The sequence below is a fragment of the Pan paniscus genome, chromosome 11, assembly GCF_029289425.2.
Source record: "Pan paniscus chromosome 11, NHGRI_mPanPan1-v2.0_pri, whole genome shotgun sequence".
NCBI classification, from domain to species: Eukaryota; Metazoa; Chordata; class Mammalia; order Primates; family Hominidae; genus Pan; species Pan paniscus.
Window position 1 is genome coordinate 1,891,794 of NC_073260.2, and position 21,168 is coordinate 1,912,961.

Below are 21,168 nucleotides of genomic sequence, written 5' to 3' on the forward strand. Positions count from 1 at the left end.
ATCCTGGTTCTCCTGCCCGCAGATCCTAGGTCCTGGCGCTTGCTGTACTTGCCCACTTATGGACCAGGAGAGCCTGGCGGAGCATGTGAGTGCAGCTCACAGGGCCAGCAGGCTCCAGGGTGGCAGCCACAGTTGCTGGGAACAGCAGGGAGCCAGGCCACTCCTCCATCTTTGTCCTGGCCTGCAGGGTGGGCCTCGTTGTCATGAGCGCCTCGGAGCAGGAGCCCTGGCCCACCCTTTAGAGGCCGCTGCAGGGCTCCATCCGACCAGCAGCTTCTGGGGGACAGTGTGGGTGAAGCCAGTGGGTCCACTGTTGTGGGGCCAGCTTTGCTGTACAGTCAGCCCCTGGGCAGGGTCCCTGCAAACCAGCAACCCCTGGTGTGGGGACCGTTTGGTCCAGTCAGGACAAATGTCCCCAACCGTGCCCTGAAGCAGGCTTGGCACCCAGAAGCAACAGCCACAATGAGCCCTCAGTTCCAGAGAAGCCTGCCAGCCTGCCCTTGTCCTGCCTTCAGGGTCGTGGGTGGCTTGCCCTGGAGTTGTCTGCCTGCCCTGAAGTGAGAGCGAGAGGCTGGCCTGGGCTCATGGTCACAGAGGACATACCCCTTGTACCTGCTGGCCTGGCAACCAGAAAGGCAGCCGTATGGCTTACCTGGGCATCAAGAAGGCTGCAAGGCCTGGACAGCCATGGCCCAGCACGTGGCTTGTGAGTCACGTGCAACTCAGTTCATGGAGGTTTTGAAAAGCAGATCCAGCGCCATTGGCTGAGTCTCGCTGTTGTTGAGCATCACTGTCTTTGGTTCCCAGCGTTTCTTGGTTTAAAACGTGTGGCTCTTGGCTCCTGTGTCTGCCCGCAGGTGGTGACTCGGCTGATTCATCTCTTGGGTGAGAAGATCCTGGGCAGCCTCCAGCAGGGACCTGTGACAGGTGGGTCACCTCTCCCAACCCAGAGCCTCCTGGGAGCCCTCACCCAGTCCTGGAGCCCCGCCCTCCCAGCCCATGGCCCCGCCCTCCCAGCCCATGGCCCCGCCCTCCCAGCCCATGGCCTCCCCTCCCAGCCCATGGCCCCGCCCTCCCAGCCCATGGCCCCGCCCTCCCAGCCCATGGCCCCGCCCTGTCCTGGAGCCCTGCCCACCCCGTCCATGGCCCTTCCCTGTCATGAAGCCCTGCCCACCCAGCCCATGGCCCCACCTAGTCCCAGAGCCCTAGCCCACCCAGCCCATGGCCCTGCCCACCCAGCCCATGGCCCTGCCCTGTCATGAAGCCCCGCCTACCCAGCCCATAGCCCTGCTCTGTTCTGGAGCCCCGCCTACCCAGCCCATGGCCCCACCCCATCCTGGAGCCTCACCCACCCAGACCATGGCCCCGCCCTGTCGTGCAGCCCCACCCACCCAGCTCATGGGCCCTGCCCTATCCTGGGGCCCCACCCACCCAGCCTACAGCCCCGCCCTGTGCTGGAGCCCCACCCACCCGCCCATGGCCCTCCCCTGTGCTGGAGCCCCGCCCACCCATGGTCCCACCCTCCCCTGGAGCCCCGCCCATCCATGGCCCCACCTACCTCAGAGCCCCGCCCACCCGAGCCCAGTAATTTTTTCAAACTGTGTCTCAATGTGGGCAGCACTGGAGGAAAGCTCTGCTATATGTGAAAAGATGAAATGTGATATATCTCCCTCCTATTTTTGTCAGCTGATTGGAAAAAGGAAACAGGGTGAAACCTCCGGAAACGATATTGGTGGAGCGGAGAGTGCTCTCTCTCCTGTGCTCAGCATGGAAAGATAATGAGACCATTCTAGAGTGTGGGGAATTTAGTTTTTCCTGCTCCAGCATATTCATTCTTTCGTAGTTCTGAGGTGTACTTTTTTCTGGAGCCACTGTTAGCTCTCAGGCTGTCCTCTCTCACCAGGTCCCACATACTCAAGGACTCTGACCCTTTATCTCTGCTGGACAGCATTTGACCCCAGATCCCCTTGCCATTCTGGGAGCTCCTCTCTCCTGCCTCCTGCCTCTGTGCCTGCTGCTCTCTGCCTGGAGCCCTCAGAAGAGCCTGGCTGCTCCCGCGTGTCCTGCATCTCCGTTTCAGCACAGCCTCCCTGGTCTCCCCATCCGCCCAGCACTCTCAGCTCCCTTTCCGCTTCCTTTTTCTTCTCTGTGCTTGTCACCCCAACACATTGCATGACCTGTCACCTGCCTCTGGCACTGGCGTGTGAGCTGGCTGGGAGCAGGAGCCTGCGTCTGTGTTCACACAGTGACGTGTGCACAGCATTGAATGTCTGTCCAAGAAGTGGATGGATGCACAGAGGGCCACACAGAGGCAGCGAAGTGTGAGCCCCACTCTAGGGTGACCCCATCTTCATCTGAGTTCCTCTGCAAAACCGTTTCCAAATAAGGTCACATTTTGCGGTTCTGGGTAGACATGAATTTGGGGGGACACTAACACGTAATGTGACTCTTCACTCTCCACTTACCTGCACTGTGAATTTTGGGGGACACTGTCTAACACGTAACGTAATGTGACTCTTCACTCTCCACTTACCTGCACCGTGAGTTTTGAAGTGAGTTTCTTGTAGAAGGTGTCCGGTTGGATCATGTGTTCTTCATCCCTTCTGACAATCTTTATCTTTTGTGTGTTTAGACTGTAGATACTTAGGGTAATTATTCTGTTACGTCTTCCATTTTATTGTTTTTTTCTGTTCTCACACCCCCCACTGTTGTTAAACACTACTGTATTTTCTCTTTTTATTTAGAGATGGGGTCTCACTGTTTTGTCTAGGTTGGAGTGCAGTGGCTAGTCACACGTGCAGTCATAGCTCCCTGCAGCCTCTAACTCCTGGGCTCAAGTGATCCTCCCCCCTCAGCCTCCTGAGTAGCTGGGACTACAGCTGTGAGCCTCTGCGCCCAGCTTTTCTGTCTACTCTTAGGTTACTTGAACTTTTTTGAGTATTCCATTATAATTATCAACTGTGGTTTCCATGATGTCTCTTCATGTGATATTTTCAGTGGTTACTCTAGCGATGACATTATCCATACCTAACTTATCCTTGTCTACTGACAGCCGCATCTCAGCACTTTAAGTGGAATGTGGAGAGCTCACCATTGTTCAGTCACTTCATCCTTCCCCCTTTATGATGTGGTTGTCTTAACTATTACCTCTGTAATTTTGTCAAACTGTAGCCCCAAAAACACAGGGCTACAACTTTCGCTTTCAGCCATCAAACATGATTTTTAAACCTTAGGAAGAATAGTCTGTGATGTTCACCCAGGGTCACCGTCTTCCTGCTCTTCTTTCATTTGCGGCATCTCAGGTTTCCTTCTGGGCTCGTCTCCTTGCTGTTGAAGAATCGTGGTTAGCGGTTCTTTCAGAGAAGGTCTGATGGCTGCAGATCCGCTTGCTTTCCCTCATCTGAGAATCTGAGAATGTCTCCATGTCACCCTCATGCTGAAGGATGCTTTTGCTGGATGTATAATTCTGGTTTGGCAGAAATACAAAGTATTTCAGCACTTTAAAAATCTTGTGCCACTTCCTCATGGCCTCTGTTGCTTCTAATGAAGGATCCAGGTATCCAGATGTTCTCCAGTAGGTAACGCATCATTTCTCTCTAGCTGTGTTCAAGAATGTTTTGACCAGGCACAGTGTCTCACACCTCATCCCAGCACTTTGGGAGGCCGAGACAGGAGGATTATTTGAGCCCAAGAGTTCGAGACCAGCCTGGGCAACATAGTGAGACCCTGTCTCTATGAATAAAATTTGAAAAATGATCCAGGCATGTTAGCACACACCTGTCGTCCCAGCTACGCAGAGGGTTGAGGTGGGAGGATCGTTTGGGCCTCGGAGTTCGAGGTTACAGTGAGCCACGATCGCACCGCCGCAGTCCAGCCTGGGCAACAGAGCAAGACCCTGCCTCAAAACACACACACAAAATGGTGTTTTTCTCTGTCTTTAGTTTTCAGAAATGTGATTTGGAAGTGTCTGAGCATGAATACTTTGGATCTGTCCTGTTTGGGGTTTCTTCGTCTTGGACCCGTAGGTTTATAGCTTTTAACACATTTTGGAAGTGTTCAGTCTATATGTCTTCAAACAATTCTTCCACTCGTGTGCCCCTCCACCTCTTCTGGAAATAAAGTGGCACAAGTGTTAGACCTCACGTTATTGTCCCCAAGGTCTCTGGGGCACTGTTCATTTTTTAAACCTTTTTTTTCTCTCTCTGATGTTAAGATGGAATTGTTTCTTTTGATCTATCTTCAGGATCTTTGGCTTTTTGTCATCTCGATTCTGCTTTGAGGCCTATCAGAGAGTTTTAAAAAAATGTTCTGTCATCGTGTTTTGGTTCTTCTGTGTGCCTCCTGTTTCTTTGCTAGGATGTTCTCTCTTTGTCTTTGTTTCAGGAGTGTTCAGGATTGCTGGGTCTAGCTGGTAATGATAACAGCTTTATTGTCCTGGAGAAATAATTCCGTCCGTGACATGCGGTTGTTTTTATCTGTGGATTGTTTTTACTGCTCTGGTTCAGATCCTCCTTGCTCTTGGTGTACTGGGTCACCGTGGATGTGGCCTGGTCACTGTGGACCCATCCTGGTCACTGTGGATTTTGTGTCCTGATGTTTTGAGTGTTAGGCTATGAGACTCTGGTTCCCATTTAAGTCTTCAATTTTCACTGTTAGTGTGCTTGTATTCACAGGGCATGTCCTGGCCAACGTTTGTGGAGTGTGGTTTGAACGTGAACTGACCCTGGTCTGCCTACTAGGTGCTGCCCAGGCCCAGTGTGAAGGCTGCATTCTGCGCCATCTTCAGCTCTCAGACCCGCACACCTGACCCTGGCACAGGCTGGGTCTTCATTAGCAGATTCGAGGCTTTCTTGATCTCCTACCTCTAGTTGGCAGGAGGTGGGGCCTCCTCTGCTTTCTCTGCAGGGGTGCACAGTTGGGGGGGATGTCTGCTGGTCGGGGGGTGCACAGTTGGGGGGATGTCTGCTGGTCAGGGGGTGCACAGTTAGGGGGGATGTCTGCTGGTCAGGGGGTGCACAGTTGGGAGGGATGTCTGCTGGTCAGGGGGTGCACAGTTGGGGGAATGTCTGCTGGTCAGGGGGTGTACAGGTGGGAGGGATGTCTGCTGGTCAGGGGGTACACAGTTGGGGGGATGTCTGCTGGTCGGGGGAGCGCAGTTGGGGGGATGTCTGCTGGTCAGGGGGTGCACAGTTGGGGGAATGTCTGCTGGTCAGGGGGTGTACAGGTGGGAGGGATGTCTGCTGGTCAGGGGGTACACAGTTGGGGGGATGTCTGCTGGTCGGGGGAGCGCAGTTGGGGGGATGTCTGCTGGTCAGGGGGTGCACAGTTGGGAGGGATGTCTGCTGGTCAGGGGGTACACAGTTGGGAGGGATGTCTGCTGGTCAGAGGGTGCACAGTTGGGGGGATGTCTGCTGGTCAGGGGGTGCACAGTTGGGGGGATGTCTGCTGGTCGGGGGAGCGCAGTTGGGGGGATGTCTGCTGGTCAGGGGGTGCACAGTTGGGAGGGATGTCTGCTGGTCAGGGGGTGCACAGTTGGGAGGGATGTCTGCTGGTCAGAGGGTGCACAGTTGGGGGGATGTCTGCTGGTCAGGGGGTGCACAGTTGGGGGGATGTCTGCTGGTCGGGGGAGCGCAGTTGGGGGGATGTCTGCTGGTCAGGGGGTACACAGTTGGGAGGGATGTCTGCTGGTCAGAGGGTGCACAGTTGGGGGGATGTCTGCTGGTCAGGGGGTGCACAGTTGGGGGGATGTCTGCTGGTCGGGGGAGCGCAGTTGGGGGGATGTCTGCTGGTCAGGGGGTGCACAGTTGGGAGGGATGTCTGCTGGTCAGGGGGTGCACAGTTGGGAGGGATGTCTGCTGGTCAGGGGGTGCACAGTTGGGGGGATGTCTGCTGGTCAGGGGGTGCACAGTTGGGGGGATGTCTGCTGGTCAGGGGGTGCACAGTTGGGGGATGTCTGCTGGTCAGGGGGTACACAGTTGGGGGATGTCTGCTGGTCAGGGGGTGCACAGTTGGGGGGATGTCTGCTGGTCAGGGGGTGCACAGTTGGGAGGGATGTCTGCTGGTCAGGGGGTGCACAGTTGGGGGATGTCTGCTGGCCAGGGGGTGCACAGTTGGGATGTCTGCTGGTCAGGGGGTGCGCAGTTGGGGGGATGTCTGCTGGTCAGGGGGTGTACAGGTGGGAGGGATGTCTGCTGGTCAGGGGGTACACAGTTGGGGGGATGTCTGCTGGTCGGGGGAGCGCAGTTGGGGGGATGTCTGCTGGTCAGGGGGTGCACAGTTGGGGGAATGTCTGCTGGTCAGGGGGTGTACAGGTGGGAGGGATGTCTGCTGGTCAGGGGGTACACAGTTGGGGGGATGTCTGCTGGTCGGGGGAGCGCAGTTGGGGGGATGTCTGCTGGTCAGGGGGTGCACAGTTGGGAGGGATGTCTGCTGGTCAGGGGGTACACAGTTGGGAGGGATGTCTGCTGGTCAGAGGGTGCACAGTTGGGGGGATGTCTGCTGGTCAGGGGGTGCACAGTTGGGGGGATGTCTGCTGGTCGGGGGAGCGCAGTTGGGGGGATGTCTGCTGGTCAGGGGGTGCACAGTTGGGAGGGATGTCTGCTGGTCAGGGGGTGCACAGTTGGGAGGGATGTCTGCTGGTCAGAGGGTGCACAGTTGGGGGGATGTCTGCTGGTCAGGGGGTGCACAGTTGGGGGGATGTCTGCTGGTCGGGGGAGCGCAGTTGGGGGGATGTCTGCTGGTCAGGGGGTACACAGTTGGGAGGGATGTCTGCTGGTCAGAGGGTGCACAGTTGGGGGGATGTCTGCTGGTCAGGGGGTGCACAGTTGGGGGGATGTCTGCTGGTCGGGGGAGCGCAGTTGGGGGGATGTCTGCTGGTCAGGGGGTGCACAGTTGGGAGGGATGTCTGCTGGTCAGGGGGTGCACAGTTGGGAGGGATGTCTGCTGGTCAGGGGGTGCACAGTTGGGGGGATGTCTGCTGGTCAGGGGGTGCACAGTTGGGGGGATGTCTGCTGGTCAGGGGGTGCACAGTTGGGGGATGTCTGCTGGTCAGGGGGTACACAGTTGGGGGATGTCTGCTGGTCAGGGGGTGCACAGTTGGGGGGATGTCTGCTGGTCAGGGGGTGCACAGTTGGGAGGGATGTCTGCTGGTCAGGGGGTGCACAGTTGGGGGATGTCTGCTGGCCAGGGGGTGCACAGTTGGGATGTCTGCTGGTCAGGGGGTGCGCAGTTGGGGGGATGTCTGCTGGTGTGGGCGGTGGACAGTTGGTGAAGAGGTTTCCTGCTGTGGGCGGTGGACAGTTGGGAGGATGCTGGCTGGTACAGGGGGTACACAGTGGGGAAGGAGGTGTGCTGGTGCTTGCTTGGTGCCAGTCAGTGTCCCTGGAGGCAGCTCCCATGGGGAGGGAGGGACAGACCCCTCCGTCTGTGGCAGCCATGTGGCTGGGAAGCACTCTGCTTCTTTCTTGGCCTGAGTCGGGTGGTTCCTCCATGAGTCCGAGGTCCCCGGCCAGCCTGCCTTCCTCTCCATCCTTTGGAGTCTTGCGAGAGCTGCCTGGAGCTCTGTCCCTCTCTGATCATAACTGGTGACAGGTGGCCTGTGTCTGCTCCACCTCCCTTCTGGCCCAGAGCCAGAACCTCACCAGTGCCTTTTCCCAAGGCTAAGGCCATATGGAACTAGCAATGGCCTCCCCCATTCCGCCTCAAATGAGGACTCTGACACCTCAGTCCCTGGAGAGGCGAGAGGAAAGGGATTCCCAAGGAAAAGCTGCAGGAAAAATAAAAATAAATCCACATCAGAGAGCCGCGTTCAGGCCGAAGCTCGGGACGAGACATCAGACCGCGAGAGCCGCGTTCGGGCTGAAGCTCGGGATGAGACATCAGACTGAGAGTGAAGCTCAGGACGAGACATCAGACTGCGAGAGCCGCGTTTGGGCCGAAGCTCGGGACGAGACATCAGACCGCGAGAGCCGCGTTTGGGCCGAAGCTCGGGACGAGACATCAGACCACGAGAGCCGCGTTCGGGCCGAAGCTCGGGATGAGGAGGCGGCTCTCCGTCTTTCTGTGCTCAGCAGCACTTTGGCGTGTGTGTGCATTGTTTATTTGCTATCTGGGAGTTATTTCCTCCTGATTATAGAAGCCACCTGCCTTCTACTCAGCGCCTAGAGGCGGAGACGCATCATCTGGGCCCGAGTCCCCCGCTCCTCCCGTGTGGCCAAGGCTCAGCTGCAGGGAGGGGCTGAAGTGCGTGCGGTGAAGGTGATGCTGGGGACACCTCGCAGGGCGTGCCAGGTTGTGGTGGTGGCCCGGTCAACTGAGACGCCCCTGACAGGCAGGTGGAGGCTGGATGGGACGGCCTCTCGGGGGGCCAGCTGGGGGTGGGGAGAACTGGAGGCTCTGTGGCTGGCACAGCCGGTTCTGTGCCGGTGTGGCTGGTTCCCCCAGAGGAGCAGAGGCTGCCAGGAGGAACATGTGTGGAAGGTTTTATTTTGCTTCATTTTTCTTGTCTGTCATTGTGGAGTTTTATCACAAAGGCTGTGTAGGCTGCAAAAAGACCTAAGAGCCCCCAGGCACGAGATGAAGACGTGGGCGCCTCCCTCTTACAGCTGCTCAGGTGGTGCTGAGGCGCCAGTGCCCTGGTTCTTTTCCTGCACAGACACAGCTGCACATGCGTCAGGCAGGGTCCTTGACTGGGGCTGCTGGTTTGGGTATTTACTCCAGGGCTGGGGTCCCCTCCAGGGGTCCATGAGCCCCACGGCGACACTCGGCCAGCCCTGCACTCCAGGCCTGCACTTTGGGCCACTCAGCTCCAAGTGCTTATCCCGACCAGGGCCCGGTGTGGATGCCTCTGCATGTCTCCAGCGCTGCTTGGTCACAGCCCTTGGCAGAAGCTGGGTGCGGTCTGTGAACAGCTGGGGATGCAGCTGGGCTTTGCAACCTCCAGGCAGAGATGGGCACTGGACACTGAGCCCTTGGCAGCCGGTGCGTAGCACGCAACCCTCCATCCCTGGCTTACCTGCTGGGGCCAACCAAGCACTGGGCCCTGTCGGAAGCTGGCACCGTGCTCAGGAAGCCAGTCAGGAAAGAACCTTCTCCTAGAGCTGCAGTCGAGTTGGGTCAGGGATGAAATTAGACCAAGAAGGCAAAAGAGATGGCTCAGAAGTGGGGGGGGAGGGGCAGGGGCACGCAGGTGGTGGGGCAGCGCTCCCTGAGGAGGTCAGGACCCTTGGGGCCAGGAACAGAGCTGTGTGGTGTGGGGTTCACCAGCAGCTCTCAGGGACCGCAGATGGGCTGAGGCTGCAGACTTTGGCTTGTTCTGAGTGGGGAGGGGAACCAGGGGCTTTGAGCAAAAAAGGCTCCTGGCAGACTTGGGCGTTGAAGGCCAGCTCTGGCCACTGTGCACAGAGCGTCCTCTCAAGCAGGCGGCTGAAGCCACCACAAGGCTGGGCGGTGGAGGCCCAGGGCTCCCAGTGATGAGTTGGACTGAGGGCGAGGACTGAGGGTGGGGACTGAGGGCAGCTGAAGCCACCCCAAGGCTGGGCGGTGGAGGCCCAGGGCTCCCGGTGCTGAGTTGGACTGAGGGCGGGGACTGAGCGTTGGTGGGTTGGGTAGGAGCCTGGGGCCAGAGGTGGGGGCCGAGTCCGAGGGAGGATCTGGGGCTGTGTGTCTTGGACACTCATTCGGGATGTGGGATGGGCAGCATCATTTATCTGTTTCTGCCTGCATACAGGTACAGGTGTTTTTCTTTTGGGAGGCCTTGAGTATTTATTTAATAATGGAATCACATTTATAAACCACTCTGCAGCTTTCCTGCTCAGCAGCACGTCATCAGCTATTTTCCTGTGAGCACATGATTGCCGGCTGTGCGCTGGTTCTCCGAGCCATGTTCCCTGTTCACAGGCTCTTACCCGCAGTGCTGCCACGGTGCCGTGTGCGTCCCAGGATCTTGCAGGTGTCCGCTGGCCGCCGTCTGCAGGGAGTGGCCCTTAAGCCCTCACTTGGTTCTGTGTCCCCAGGCTTGCTCTCCTGGCCTCTTCCCTGACCATGCCACGTCCCCTTACTCTGACCTTGGACAATCAGGACCTGCGTGTCTGTTGGATTTTGGAAGCCACCTCACTGGGGACGGGAGACATAGGCCAGGGGACAGCCCGTGGGAGGGCTGGGCCACGGGGACTGCAGAGGAGCAGCGTCCATGGCACCTAGATGCAGGAGACCCTCGTGGGCAGGAGCGTGGCTGGTGGCGCGGTGGCCTCAGGAGCAGTGAGGCCGTCCCCTCAACCTCTTCTGTGGAAGCAGAGATGCCACTCGCCAGACGGCGTCTAGTAAAGAGGGCCTGGGACCCTCTGGGGGACTCTCAAGTCCCAGAGCCCCTGGTCCATGTCCTTGCCACTGTGCTGGCCGAGGGGCCCCTCAGCCCACATGGGGGCCAGGGAGAGGGTCCTGCCTGTCTGGGTGGGCCCCTTGGTGGGCCCTGGAGGCTCCAGTCTCAGGGAGAGGAAAGCCTGGTCTGCCTTGACACCCTCACTCGCATCTCCGGGGTCTCCAGGGCCCGGCCCAGGCTTCCCAGGGCTGCGCTGTGCTTCCTTGGTTTCTGGAATCCCTTGCAGATGACAGACAAGAGAAACGGGCCTGTTGATGTCTAGCCCGTGTGTTGTTTACTGTTCCTGGAGTGAGTGGTGGAAAGCCCTGCGAAGGTTGGTTCAGAGGATAAGGCCTCACCTGGAGAGTGTGTCTGGTTTACTCCGATGAGGCCTCTCACCTGGAGAGTTGGTCTAGTTTATTCCGATGAGGCCTCACCTGGAGAATGTGTCTGGTTTACTCCGATGAGGCCTCTCACCTGGAGAGTTGGTCTAGTTTACTCCGATGAGGCCTCACCTGGAGAGTGTGTCTGGTTTACTCCGATGAGGCCTCTCACCTGGAGAGTTGGTCTAGTTTACTCCAATGAGGCCTTACCTGGAGCGTTTGTCTGGTTTACTCTGAGCCTCACATTCCTTTCAGTCGCTCCCTGAATCACTGTCTTTGGTGGGTCAGGACGAATCCACTCCCTGGGCCTGGGCCTGGACCAGTGCTGGTCAGACCTGCTGTGTGGGGCCTGGGGACACTGTGGACTGGCAGCTCATCAGGAAGAGCTGGGGAAGGCGTGAGACCAAGACAGCCTCCGGCCTGGAGAAGGCGTGAGGCCTAGGCAGCCACATGGCTGGGGACAGCGTGAGGCCCAGGTAGCCTCTGAGGGTTGGGGGAGGCATGAGGTCCAGGCAGCCCCTGAGGGCTGGGGAGGCGCAATGTCCAGGCAGCCTCAGGACTGGGGAGGTGTGAGGGCCAGGCAGCCCCTGAGGGCTGGGGAGGCGCAAGGTCCAGGCAGCCTCAGGACTGGGGAGGTGGGAGGGCCAGGCAGCCTCAGGACTGGGGAGGAGGAAGGGCCAGGCAGCCTCAGGACTGGGGAGGTGGGAGGTCCAGGCAGCCTCAGGACTGGGGAGGAGGGAGGGCCAGGCAGCCTCAGGACTGGGGAGGAGGGAGGGCCAGGCAGCCTCAGGACTGGGGAGGTGGGAGGGCCAGACAGCCTCAGGACTGGGGAGGTGTGAGGGCCAGGCAGCCTCAGGACTGGGGAGGAGGGAGGGCCAGGCAGCCTCTGGACTGGGGAGGTGTGAGGGCCAGGCAGCCTCAGGACTGGGGAGGAGGGAGGGCCAGGCAGCCTCTGGACTGGGGAGGTGCGAGGGCCAGGCAGCCTCAGGACTGGGGAGGAGGAGGGAGGGCCAGGCAGCCTCTGGACTGGGGAGGTGGGAGGGCCAGGCAGCCTCAGGACTGGGGAGGAGGGAGGGCCAGGCAGCCTCTGGACTGGGGAGGTGGGAGGGCCAGGCAGCCTCAGGACTGGGGAGGTGGGAGGGCCAGGCAGCCTCTGGACTGGGGAGGAGGGAGGGCCAGGCAGCCTCAGGACTGGGGAGGTGTGAGGGCCAGGCAGCCTCAGGACTGGGGAGGAGGGAGGGCCAGGCAGCCTCAGGACTGGGGAGGAGGGAGGGCCAGGCAGCCTCTGGACTGGGGAGGCGCGAGGTCCAGGCAGCCTCAGGACTGGGGAGGCAGGAGGGCCGGGCAGCCTCAGGACTGGGGAGGAGGGAGGGCCGGGCAGCCTCAGGACTGGGGAGGAGGGAGGGCCGGGCAGCCTCAGGACTGGGGAGGTGTGAGGGCCGGGCAGCCTCTGGACTGGGGAGGTGTGAGGGCCAGGCAGCCTCTGGACTGGGGAGGCGCGAGGTCCAGGCAGCCTCAGGACTGGGGAGGTGGGAGGGCCGGGCAGCCTCTGGTGCTGCTGCGTTGCTCCTGTGCAGCCTCGGGGGGCCCCAGGGCGTCTGGAGGCATCTGTGAGCGTGTGGTCTGTCCCAGCTGACGTGGGTCCTTTGCTCCACAGGCCACCAGCTTGGGCTCCCCACGGAGGGCAGCAAGTGGGACTTGGGGAACCCAGCTGTCAACCTGTCCACGGTGGCAGTGATGCCCGTGTCAGAGGAAGTGCCCCTCACCGCCTTCGCCCTGGAGCTGGAGCACGCCCTCAGCGCCATCGGTAAGCCTGGGCCTCCCAGCCTCCAGCCATCCTTGGGTTCTGGGCCTGGTGGAGGGCGCCTGCCGGCTGCCCTCTGTCTTCGAGGGGACGCGGCGGTGGGTGGCCAGGGCTCAGGTGGGGTCAGTGTTCGGTAGTGTTTCCAAATTGCTGGCAGCTGTTAAATTTGGGGATTCAAGGACAAGGAATTGAATTTCCTGAGAACTCTCAAAATTCTAAGTTATTCTATATTCTTTGCAACATTTTATTTACAAGTTTTCATGTGATGATAGGGACCATGATGATAGACAGGAAGTCAGTTTTCTGTGGGTTTAAGGTTATACTAAAAATTTCAGTGTTGTCTTGGCAAAATAATGCAATAATAATGAATGTGGTCTGGCGCGGTGGCTCATGCCTGTAATCCCAGCACTTTGGGAGGCCGAGGTCAGGAGTTCAAGACCAGCCTGGCCAACATGGTAAAACCCCATCTCTACTAGAAATACAAAAATTAGCTGGGCGTGGTGGTGCGCGTCTGTAATCCCAGCTACTGGGGAGGCTGGGTCAGGAGAATCGCTTGAACCCGGGAGGTAGAGGTTGCAGTGAGCCTAGATCGCACCACTGCACTCCAGCGTGGGTGACAGAGCAAGACTCTATCTCAAAAATAAATAAATGAAAGTTACTCTCAAAACAAAATTTTAAAACACATAAAGCATGGATTGCCTTGTCTGATGGCCTTGACTGTCATTACATGACACATATTCCCAGTATATGCAGAAAATCTTACTCATTTCTGGTGACATCAGTCAGAGTATTCCAAGTGTGTCCAAAAACATCTTCGAGTTGTGCGGTGGAGCTGTCCCGCGTCACATAAACTAGTCCCCTTTAGAAACATCTTCGAGTTGTGCGGTGGAGCTGTCCTGCTTCATATAAACTAGTTCCCTTTAAAAAACACTTTTTAAGCCAGGCGTGGTGGCTCACGCCTGTAATCCCAGCACTTGGGGAGGCTGAGGTGGGAGGATCACTTGAGGTCAGGAGTTCTAGACCAGCCCAGCCAATATGTTGAAACCCCGTCTCACTAAAAACACAAAAATTAGCCAGGCTTGTTGGCAGGCTCCTGTAGTCCCAGCTACCAGGGAGGCTGAGGCAGGAGAATCGCTTGACCCCGGGAAGTGGAGGTTGCAGTGAGCTGAGATGGTGCCACTGCACTCCAGCCTGGGCAACGGAGTAAGACTCCGTGTCAAAACAAAAACAAACAAAAAACCCACTTTATTTTGAAATAATTATAGGATCGGAGAAATTGTGGAATAGTAAAGAGAGACCCCATGTGCCCTTCGCCAGGGCTCCTTCACGGGCAGCGCCTTAGGGGGTAACATGGAGGCCGGGACGTTGGCGTTTACGCCATCTGTAGACCCCTTGGGCCCCAGCAGCCCGTCCGTGCCCTCCTGGGTGTGTGTGGTGCTGTGTGGTGTGGGTGCCGTTTCTGTGACCTGCACCACACGGGGCCACTCTGTCACGGAGGAGACCCTGCAGGTGGCTGCCATGTTGTCACCCAGCATCCCGGCTTGCCGGCAGCCCTGGATCTGTTCTCGATCTCTATAATGTTGTCATTCTGAGAAAGTGATAGAAATGGAACCACACAGTGTAGCCTCTGCAGACGGCCTTCTCCCACTCAGTCACGTGCACGCAAAGTTCCTCCTGGCCTTTTCCTGGCCTGGAGCTCAGTTCTTTTTGGTGCTGAGTCATCGTCCGCTGCCTGGACGCACCACAGTTGATCTGTTCATCTACTGGAGGGCATTTGGCTGCTTCCAGGATTTGGCAATTATGAGTGAAGCTGCTGTAAACACCTGTGTGCGTGCTTCTGTGTGGACAGAGGTTTTCAGTTCCTTTGGGTAAACACCAAGGAGCATGATTGCCGGATCCTGTGGTCGGAGTATGTTTAGTTGTAGAAGAAACCACCAAGCCGACTTCCAGTGAGGCTGCACCAGGCTGCAGTCCCACAGCAGCGAGCAGGTTTCGGCTGCTGCACATCGCACCAGCATTGGGCTGGATTTTCAGCTCCGAGCTGTCTCTTGAGCCCAGGGGGCATTCTAGTTCAGTTGTAAGAGGGGCCCTTATTTTGTGTGCCTCTAAGAAACAAATGTTGCTAGTTAAGGCAAGGCACGAGACACATTGATCTGATCTCTAGTTGTTTTTTTTTTTTCTGAGACGGAGTCTTGTTCTGTTGTCCAGGCTGGAGTGCAGTGGCGCGATCTCAGCTCACTGCAAGCTCCGCCTCCCGAGTTCATGCCATTCTCCTGCCTCAGCCTCCCAAGTAGCTGGGACTACAGGCGCCCGCCACCACACCCGGCTAATTTTTGTATTTTTAGTAGAGATGGAGTTTCACCAGATCTCCTGACCTCGTGATCCCTTGGCCTCCCAAAGTGCTGGGATTACAGGCGTGAGCCACCGCGCCCAGCCGATCTCTAGCTTTTAATTAGAATTAGACCTCCCTGCTTCCCACACATGGGGCTCTGGGTCCTTTCCCACCCGGCACTGCCAAGCAGCACCCCCTCAGGCTGAGCCCCTCATCTTAGCTTCTCCCCTGAGCCTCTGGTGGCTGTGACGCCAGGGCTGACACTGGCGCCCCTGGTTGAGAAGGGCCCTGACAGCCGTGCCCATGTGGAAGATGCATACGAACAGGCATGTCAACACTGGGGACACTGGCCTCTTGGCGTCTGGCACCTCGATGATCTGGGTTTTGGAAATTATGTTATCTCCCATCGCACAGCCTTCCCTGCCCTGCACACGTGGCAGGACACAGAGATTCCACTGCTGCTCGTGCTGGAGGAGACCGAGGCTCAGAGAGGCTACCCAAGGCCTCCTTCAGGGCAGAGGGGAGGTAGCATCAGGCCACAGGCCCTTCCCCACTGGCAGATGAAGAAGGCTTGGCAGTTGTGCTCAAGGGGAGCAGGCCTTGGGGGTGGGGAGTGGACTCTCACTGCCTTCCTCCTCCTTGGTGCCTGGCTCGGCGTCGGTGCCTTGCTGGGCGTCGGTGCCTTGGCTCGGCGTCGGTGCCTGGCTCGGCGTCGGTGCCTTGCTGGGTGTCGGTGCCTTGTTGGCGTTGGAGGTGGGCTGCCCAGGCAGGCTCCGTTACTGGTGGTGGTGTTTTCAGGCCTGACCCTGCTGCTGACCAGTGACAACATAAAACGGCGCCTTGGCTCCGCTGCCCTGGACAGGTGCGTGCTGCCAGCCCCAACTCCTTCCTCCCAGCCGGCCCAACGCAGCCCTGAGATGTGTCCCACTGTGTCCACATCCAGCATCTGCACTGCAGCGTGCTCATCGTCCAGCACACTGTGGTGTGAGGGCTGATGACGTGACTCCCTTCACTGGACACACTGGGCAGTGCTGACCTGCTCGGCACTGTCAGGCCTCCCAGGGGACCCCAGCCCCCGCTTCCCGCCTGGGCAGCCCTGGGTCTCACTCTCCCCAGCCTGCCCCTCAACGAGCCTCAGCCTCTGGGCTTAACTGCAGCCTCTGCGTGACTGCCTAGGCCCTGAATAACTCACTGTGAACTAGCGATGGCAGGAAGTGCTGGGCAGGGAGGGGAAGGGGCAGCGGCTGGTGCTGGCCTCTGCTGCCTCTTTCCCCCGGGGACATGTGCTAAGAGTGCCAGGCCCCTGCGGAGTAGTGAGGTACTCCCTCTGCGTCCTGCAGTGTTCACGAGTACCGGCTGTCCAGCTGGCTGGGGCAGCAGGAGGACACCCACAGGATCGTGCTCTACCAGGCAGATGGCACGCTCACACCCTGGACCCAGCGCTGCATGCGCCAGGCCGACTGCATCCTCATCGTGGGCCTGGGTGACCAGGAGCCCACAGTGGGCGAGGTGAGCACAGGGAGGGCCGGTGGAGCTGGGGAGAGCCCTCTCTTCAGAACCTCCTGTTTCTCTTTTCCTTTGAGTAAAATACTGCACAAACTCAGAAAAAGACAGATGATAAGAGCCAACACTCAGATATCTGCTACCCATGTTTTAAAAACACGGTGCTGTATTGGCCTCCAGGGGTTCTAGCACGGAGCAGGGCAGGTGCCCCACGTGGCCTCTTGTGAAGCCGCAGCCTCCGGCCGCCTTTCGCACTTTTACAGCAGGTGCGGGAAGCCCTTTCCAGGACTAACCTTTTACGTAAACGGTGCCCTATTTTGTGTCATCTGAAGTTTGCTTTTCTCCACAGCACTTAGGTGTCGGCGTCGTTCCTGTTCCCCTCACTGCTTTTTCTGGCTGCTTAGTTTTCCTCTTGTGAATGCCTTACCCTCTGCCTCTGCATCCTCAGCCAACAGGAACAGCCTTCTGCAGGCACCTTCGGGACGCTGGCCCCAGGCTGTGTCTGCAGGTTCCCAGATGGCAGCAGATCACTGACCTGATTGCCTGTGGACCTTCCACGTGGCCATTGCTGCAGGCGAGGCCTCGGGCTCATGGCCACCCAGTCCTGTTCGTGTTCTCCAGCTTCCTGCCTTCAGTTCGCATTTCCCGTCTCTCTCCTCTGCTCCCTGCTCTGTTCTCATCACAAGCCTGCCTGGGCTAATCCTGGGGCAGCTAAAAATTCCTCCTCTCTGATGTATGTTCCTGTTCTGCAGCTAGTGATGCTCCCTTGTGAGAGTTTGTTTGCAAAATACCTCATTTGGAAAGGTTGCTGTGTGTGTTTATGAGGCAGTGTTAGAGAAACAGAAAGAGGAGGCGTCCCCCTCCTGCCGTGCTGACCTTGCCCAGCACACAGTGGACGGATGGACCCCTGCCGTCAGAGCTTCGGCAGCGCCGAGACAGACCAGGCCACAGCCAAGTTGCTTTGCAGAACCCAGGAGCTGCTCCCGGGGTCCTGCCCTCAGACCCTCTGTGCTGGCCTTCAGCTCCGTCCTGTCCCGAGTCCCAGGCTCACTCGGCTGGCAGACACGTGGGCTCTGCCTTTCAGCTGGAGCGGATGCTGGAGAGCACAGCTGTGCGTGCCCAGAAGCAGCTGATCCTGCTGCACAGGGAGGAGGGCCCGGTGCCAGCCCGCACCGTGGAGTGGCTCAACATGCGGAGCTGGTGCTCCGGCCACCTGCACCTCTGCTGCCCGCGCCGTGTCTTCTCCAGGAGGAGCCTGCCCAAGCTGGTGAGGCGGGGAGAGGAAGCTGCCTGCCCGTGGCTCCGTGGTTCATTTCCTCGAACGTTCGAAGCATTCCTCACATTCCCCACCTGATTCCCTGACACCTGCGCTCCCTGGGTCCTTCCTGTGCTTGTGAACGTGACGCTGCCTCACGTCTCCTTCATCTTGCCCTTTGGGCCTCTGGTGGCCACGGCTAGGAAGCAGCCGGTGCGGTGGGGGCAGGCACAGGGCAGCCATCGGGCTGGGGGCTCAGCGAACCCTGGGGATGGGCCTGACGTCAGAGGGGCTCAGTGAACCCTGGGGGATGGGCCTCATGTCAGGGCTGCTCAGGGCTGAGGCTGAGGCCCCCACATCCAGCTGATGAGGGTGTCCTCAGGCCAGCGCTGCTCCCTCCTTTGGGCAGAAGGCCCTGAGACTTTTAATTCCGGTGTCCTCAGGCAGCCCTGGGGCCTGAGGGTGAGGGGTGTGGGGAGGCTGCTCATGCTCACGGCCCCCAGCCCACAGCTCTGTCCGGAAACCCACGCCCTGAAGGTACCATCTGCTGCAGGATAGGGGGACCCCAGTGGGGACAGCTCTGAGGATGCCCTCTGGCCCCCCACCCGGGCCCACTCTCTGGCCCCCAACCCGGGCCCACTCTCTTGCCCACGTACCCTCTGCCAGTGTCCTCCCCCCAGTAGCTGAGCTGTCTCTGGGGCCCGGTCCGGGCACTGAGGTGCTGACCAGTTGTATCAGGCAGGGCCGGCTGCATGCTGGAGAGGATTTGGGGTCAGTTTGGGTCAGAAGTGGAGGAAACTCCCCCGAGTCAAGCCAGGATGCGAGGTCTCGGCCGAGGGTGGGGCCCTGCACCAGCCCTGCCTGACGACTCCTCCCCCAGGTGGAGATGTACAAGCGTGTCTTCCAGCGGCCCCCGGACCGACACTCAGACTTCTCCCGCCTGGCGAGGGTGCTGACGGGCAACGCCATTGCCCTGGTGCTTGGGGGAGGGGGAGCAAGGTGAGTCCCCCCGCTTCCTACACACTCCTCACTGGTGTGTGTGGTGACAGTCGCCCCCTTGGGTGCTGGGAGGTGCTGGGGGCGGGGGGTGTCACCCGCAGACGAGACCCTCAGGCCGCCTGTCCAGACCCAGCCTCCACCCCGGCCTATCCTCTGAGCAGGCTCTGCAGACCCTGGCACATGCGGTGTGCCCACTGACACCCAAAGTGGCCCTGGTTTTATTAGGGCCAGTTTAGTAGAAGACATATCTCGTTTTGACTGTCTTTGCTTAGAAGTGGTTGCTTGGGCCGGGCGCGTGGGTCACGCCTGTAATCCCAGCACTTTGGGAGGCCGAGGTGGGCAGATTGAGACCATCCTGGCCAACGTGGCGAAACCCAGTCTCTACTAAAAATAGAAAAATTAGGCGTGGTGGCACGCACCTGTAGTCCCAGCTGCTTGGAGGCTGAGGCAGGAGAATTGCTTGAATGCGGGAGGCAGAGGTTGTGGTGAGCCAAGATCGTACCACTGCACTCCAGCCTGGCGACAGAGCGAGACTCTGTCTCAAAAAAAAAAAAGAAGCGGTTGCTGGTTGGCCCTTTGCACCTCCTCCTCTGAAACCTCTGCTCTTTCCTTAGCCGGTCCTTCCCGGCATCTGGTGAGTTTCCTTCACTCCAATACTTGATCAAGAATGATCTGCTTTGCCCAAACTGAGTCCTTCAGGGACTCTAAACCCAGATACCTCCTCCCCTGCCTTGTCATCAGACACCACCTTCTCCTGAACTTGAATAAATACACTTGGAACAGAGATGGAGCCCGGGAGCCACGAGGAGGGTGGGACAGGCATGTGCCCCTCTGCTGAGCCAGGTGCCTAAGGGGCAGGGCAGAGCCTCCTACCGCTGCCCCCAAAGGAAGGGAGGATGTCGAGGGATGCCTGGGCGGGGGTCCAGGCCAGGGCTGCCTGCTGGGGTGGGGCCTCTCCGGCAGCCCCTCCCATCTCCCACGGAGTGCCAGCACTGCTACCCAGGGAAAAGCTCGGAGGTAGCCCCAGGGCCTTGAGGATGCTTCTGCTGGCCCCAGGGCAGGGCCCTGTCAGCCTGGGGCTGTTCTAGGTGATGAGGTGCCCACTGCATCCTTCTGTCTAAGGGACTTTTCACCTTGTCTTGTGCCACATTTTCTCTTGAAAGCTGTGGAAGTTGGCCTACAGCAGTTCAATGGCTTGCCTGAGGTTGCCAGGCTGGGGACAGGACCCAAGTCTCTTTCTGTGGGTCTGGGACAGTGCAGGGACTTGGAGCAGTTGAGCCCAGGCCACATCAGCAGCATTTTTAATAAGAAAGTAGCTTTGATCAAGGTAATACTTAGAAGCCATACGGTTCTGTAAGGCACGTAACTGCAGTCCTTTGCCTTCCCTCCAGCACCACCTCCAGAGTTATCCCAGAAATAACCATGTCCGGTGTTTTGGGCTGTCTGCTTGTCTGTATTTCTAAATCATATTCCTATTCTACTAAGTTTTTGTTTTTTTTTTTTTAGTTTTAGATTGTTGACTTCTTAACCCCCTTCAACACCTAGCAATCAGAGTCTATCTAACTATTGATTAATCACTCATCTATGCATCTGTCTCCCTCCTTTCCACTCAGAATCCCAGTGTGGTCCCATCACTAGTTAGCCAGCACTCACTGTCTATGTTGTTATGACACTGTGGGTGTCACTCAGAACTAAGTCACATCCTATCCTATCCTATGATTGAAGTTCCTTCCTTGGAGTTAATAATTGTCACATTTGTTCAGTTTTCTGGGTATCCTTAATTTACCCGAAGACACTGAGGCAGGCATGAACCTCCTCTCGGTATGTTCGGACATACCACTCATCTCTGTTTAGTTTTCGGGAGTCGTCCTCCCGAAAGCCCTCTAGCCTCCTCGTATCTCTACTGGTTGTTTTCCAACATGCTGCTGAGATGTTGGCCTGGAATTTTCTTTCACCACCACCCTGGAAACTGCCTTTGTTTCTCTCCTGTGTTCAATTCTATTTCCTGTAATTTCATGTCTTCTTTATTGGTTTATTCCTCATTTTGGTGGATATATGTTCTAGAAATCTCCCTAGGAGAAGACGCATGGGGAAGTAAACATTTTAAGACCATGCATATCAGCAAGTGTCCTCATTCTACTCCCATACTTCAGTGATAGTTTGGCTGGGTATAGAATTCTAGATGGAAATAAATTTCCCTGAGAATTTTAAGGCATGGTTCCATTGTCTTTTTAGTTTTTTGTATTGCTGTTGAGAAATTTAATGCTATTTTTATTCACAGGGCCTGTTTTTTCTTCTGGAACCTCGTAGGAGATTCTTTTTAAAAAAAAAAAAAAAAAAAAAAACAGGTTATCAGCCGGGCGCAGTGGCTCACGCCTGTAATCCCAGCACTTTGGGAGGCCAAGGTGGGCAGATCACAAGGTCAGGAGTTTGAGACCAGCCTGGCTAACATGGTGAAACCCCATCTCTACTAAAAATACAAAAAATTAGCCAGGCGTGGTGGCGGGCGCCTGTAGTCCCAGCTACTCGGGAGGC

General features: G+C 57.8%; 1 protein-coding gene across 1 annotated transcript in view; it reads left to right on the forward strand.

Moving 5' to 3' along the window:
• Positions 1-21,168, forward strand: part of PNPLA7 (patatin like phospholipase domain containing 7) — a 101,341-nt gene that overhangs the window by 64,989 nt on the left and 15,184 nt on the right. The window contains exons 21-26 of the mRNA XM_003817011.5: positions 858-927; positions 12,398-12,547; positions 15,675-15,738; positions 16,217-16,385; positions 17,464-17,646; positions 18,515-18,633. Of these exons, the coding sequence (XP_003817059.3) occupies positions 858-927; positions 12,398-12,547; positions 15,675-15,738; positions 16,217-16,385; positions 17,464-17,646; positions 18,515-18,633 (755 nt within the window). The remainder of the gene's footprint in view (positions 1-857; positions 928-12,397; positions 12,548-15,674; positions 15,739-16,216; positions 16,386-17,463; positions 17,647-18,514; positions 18,634-21,168) is intronic.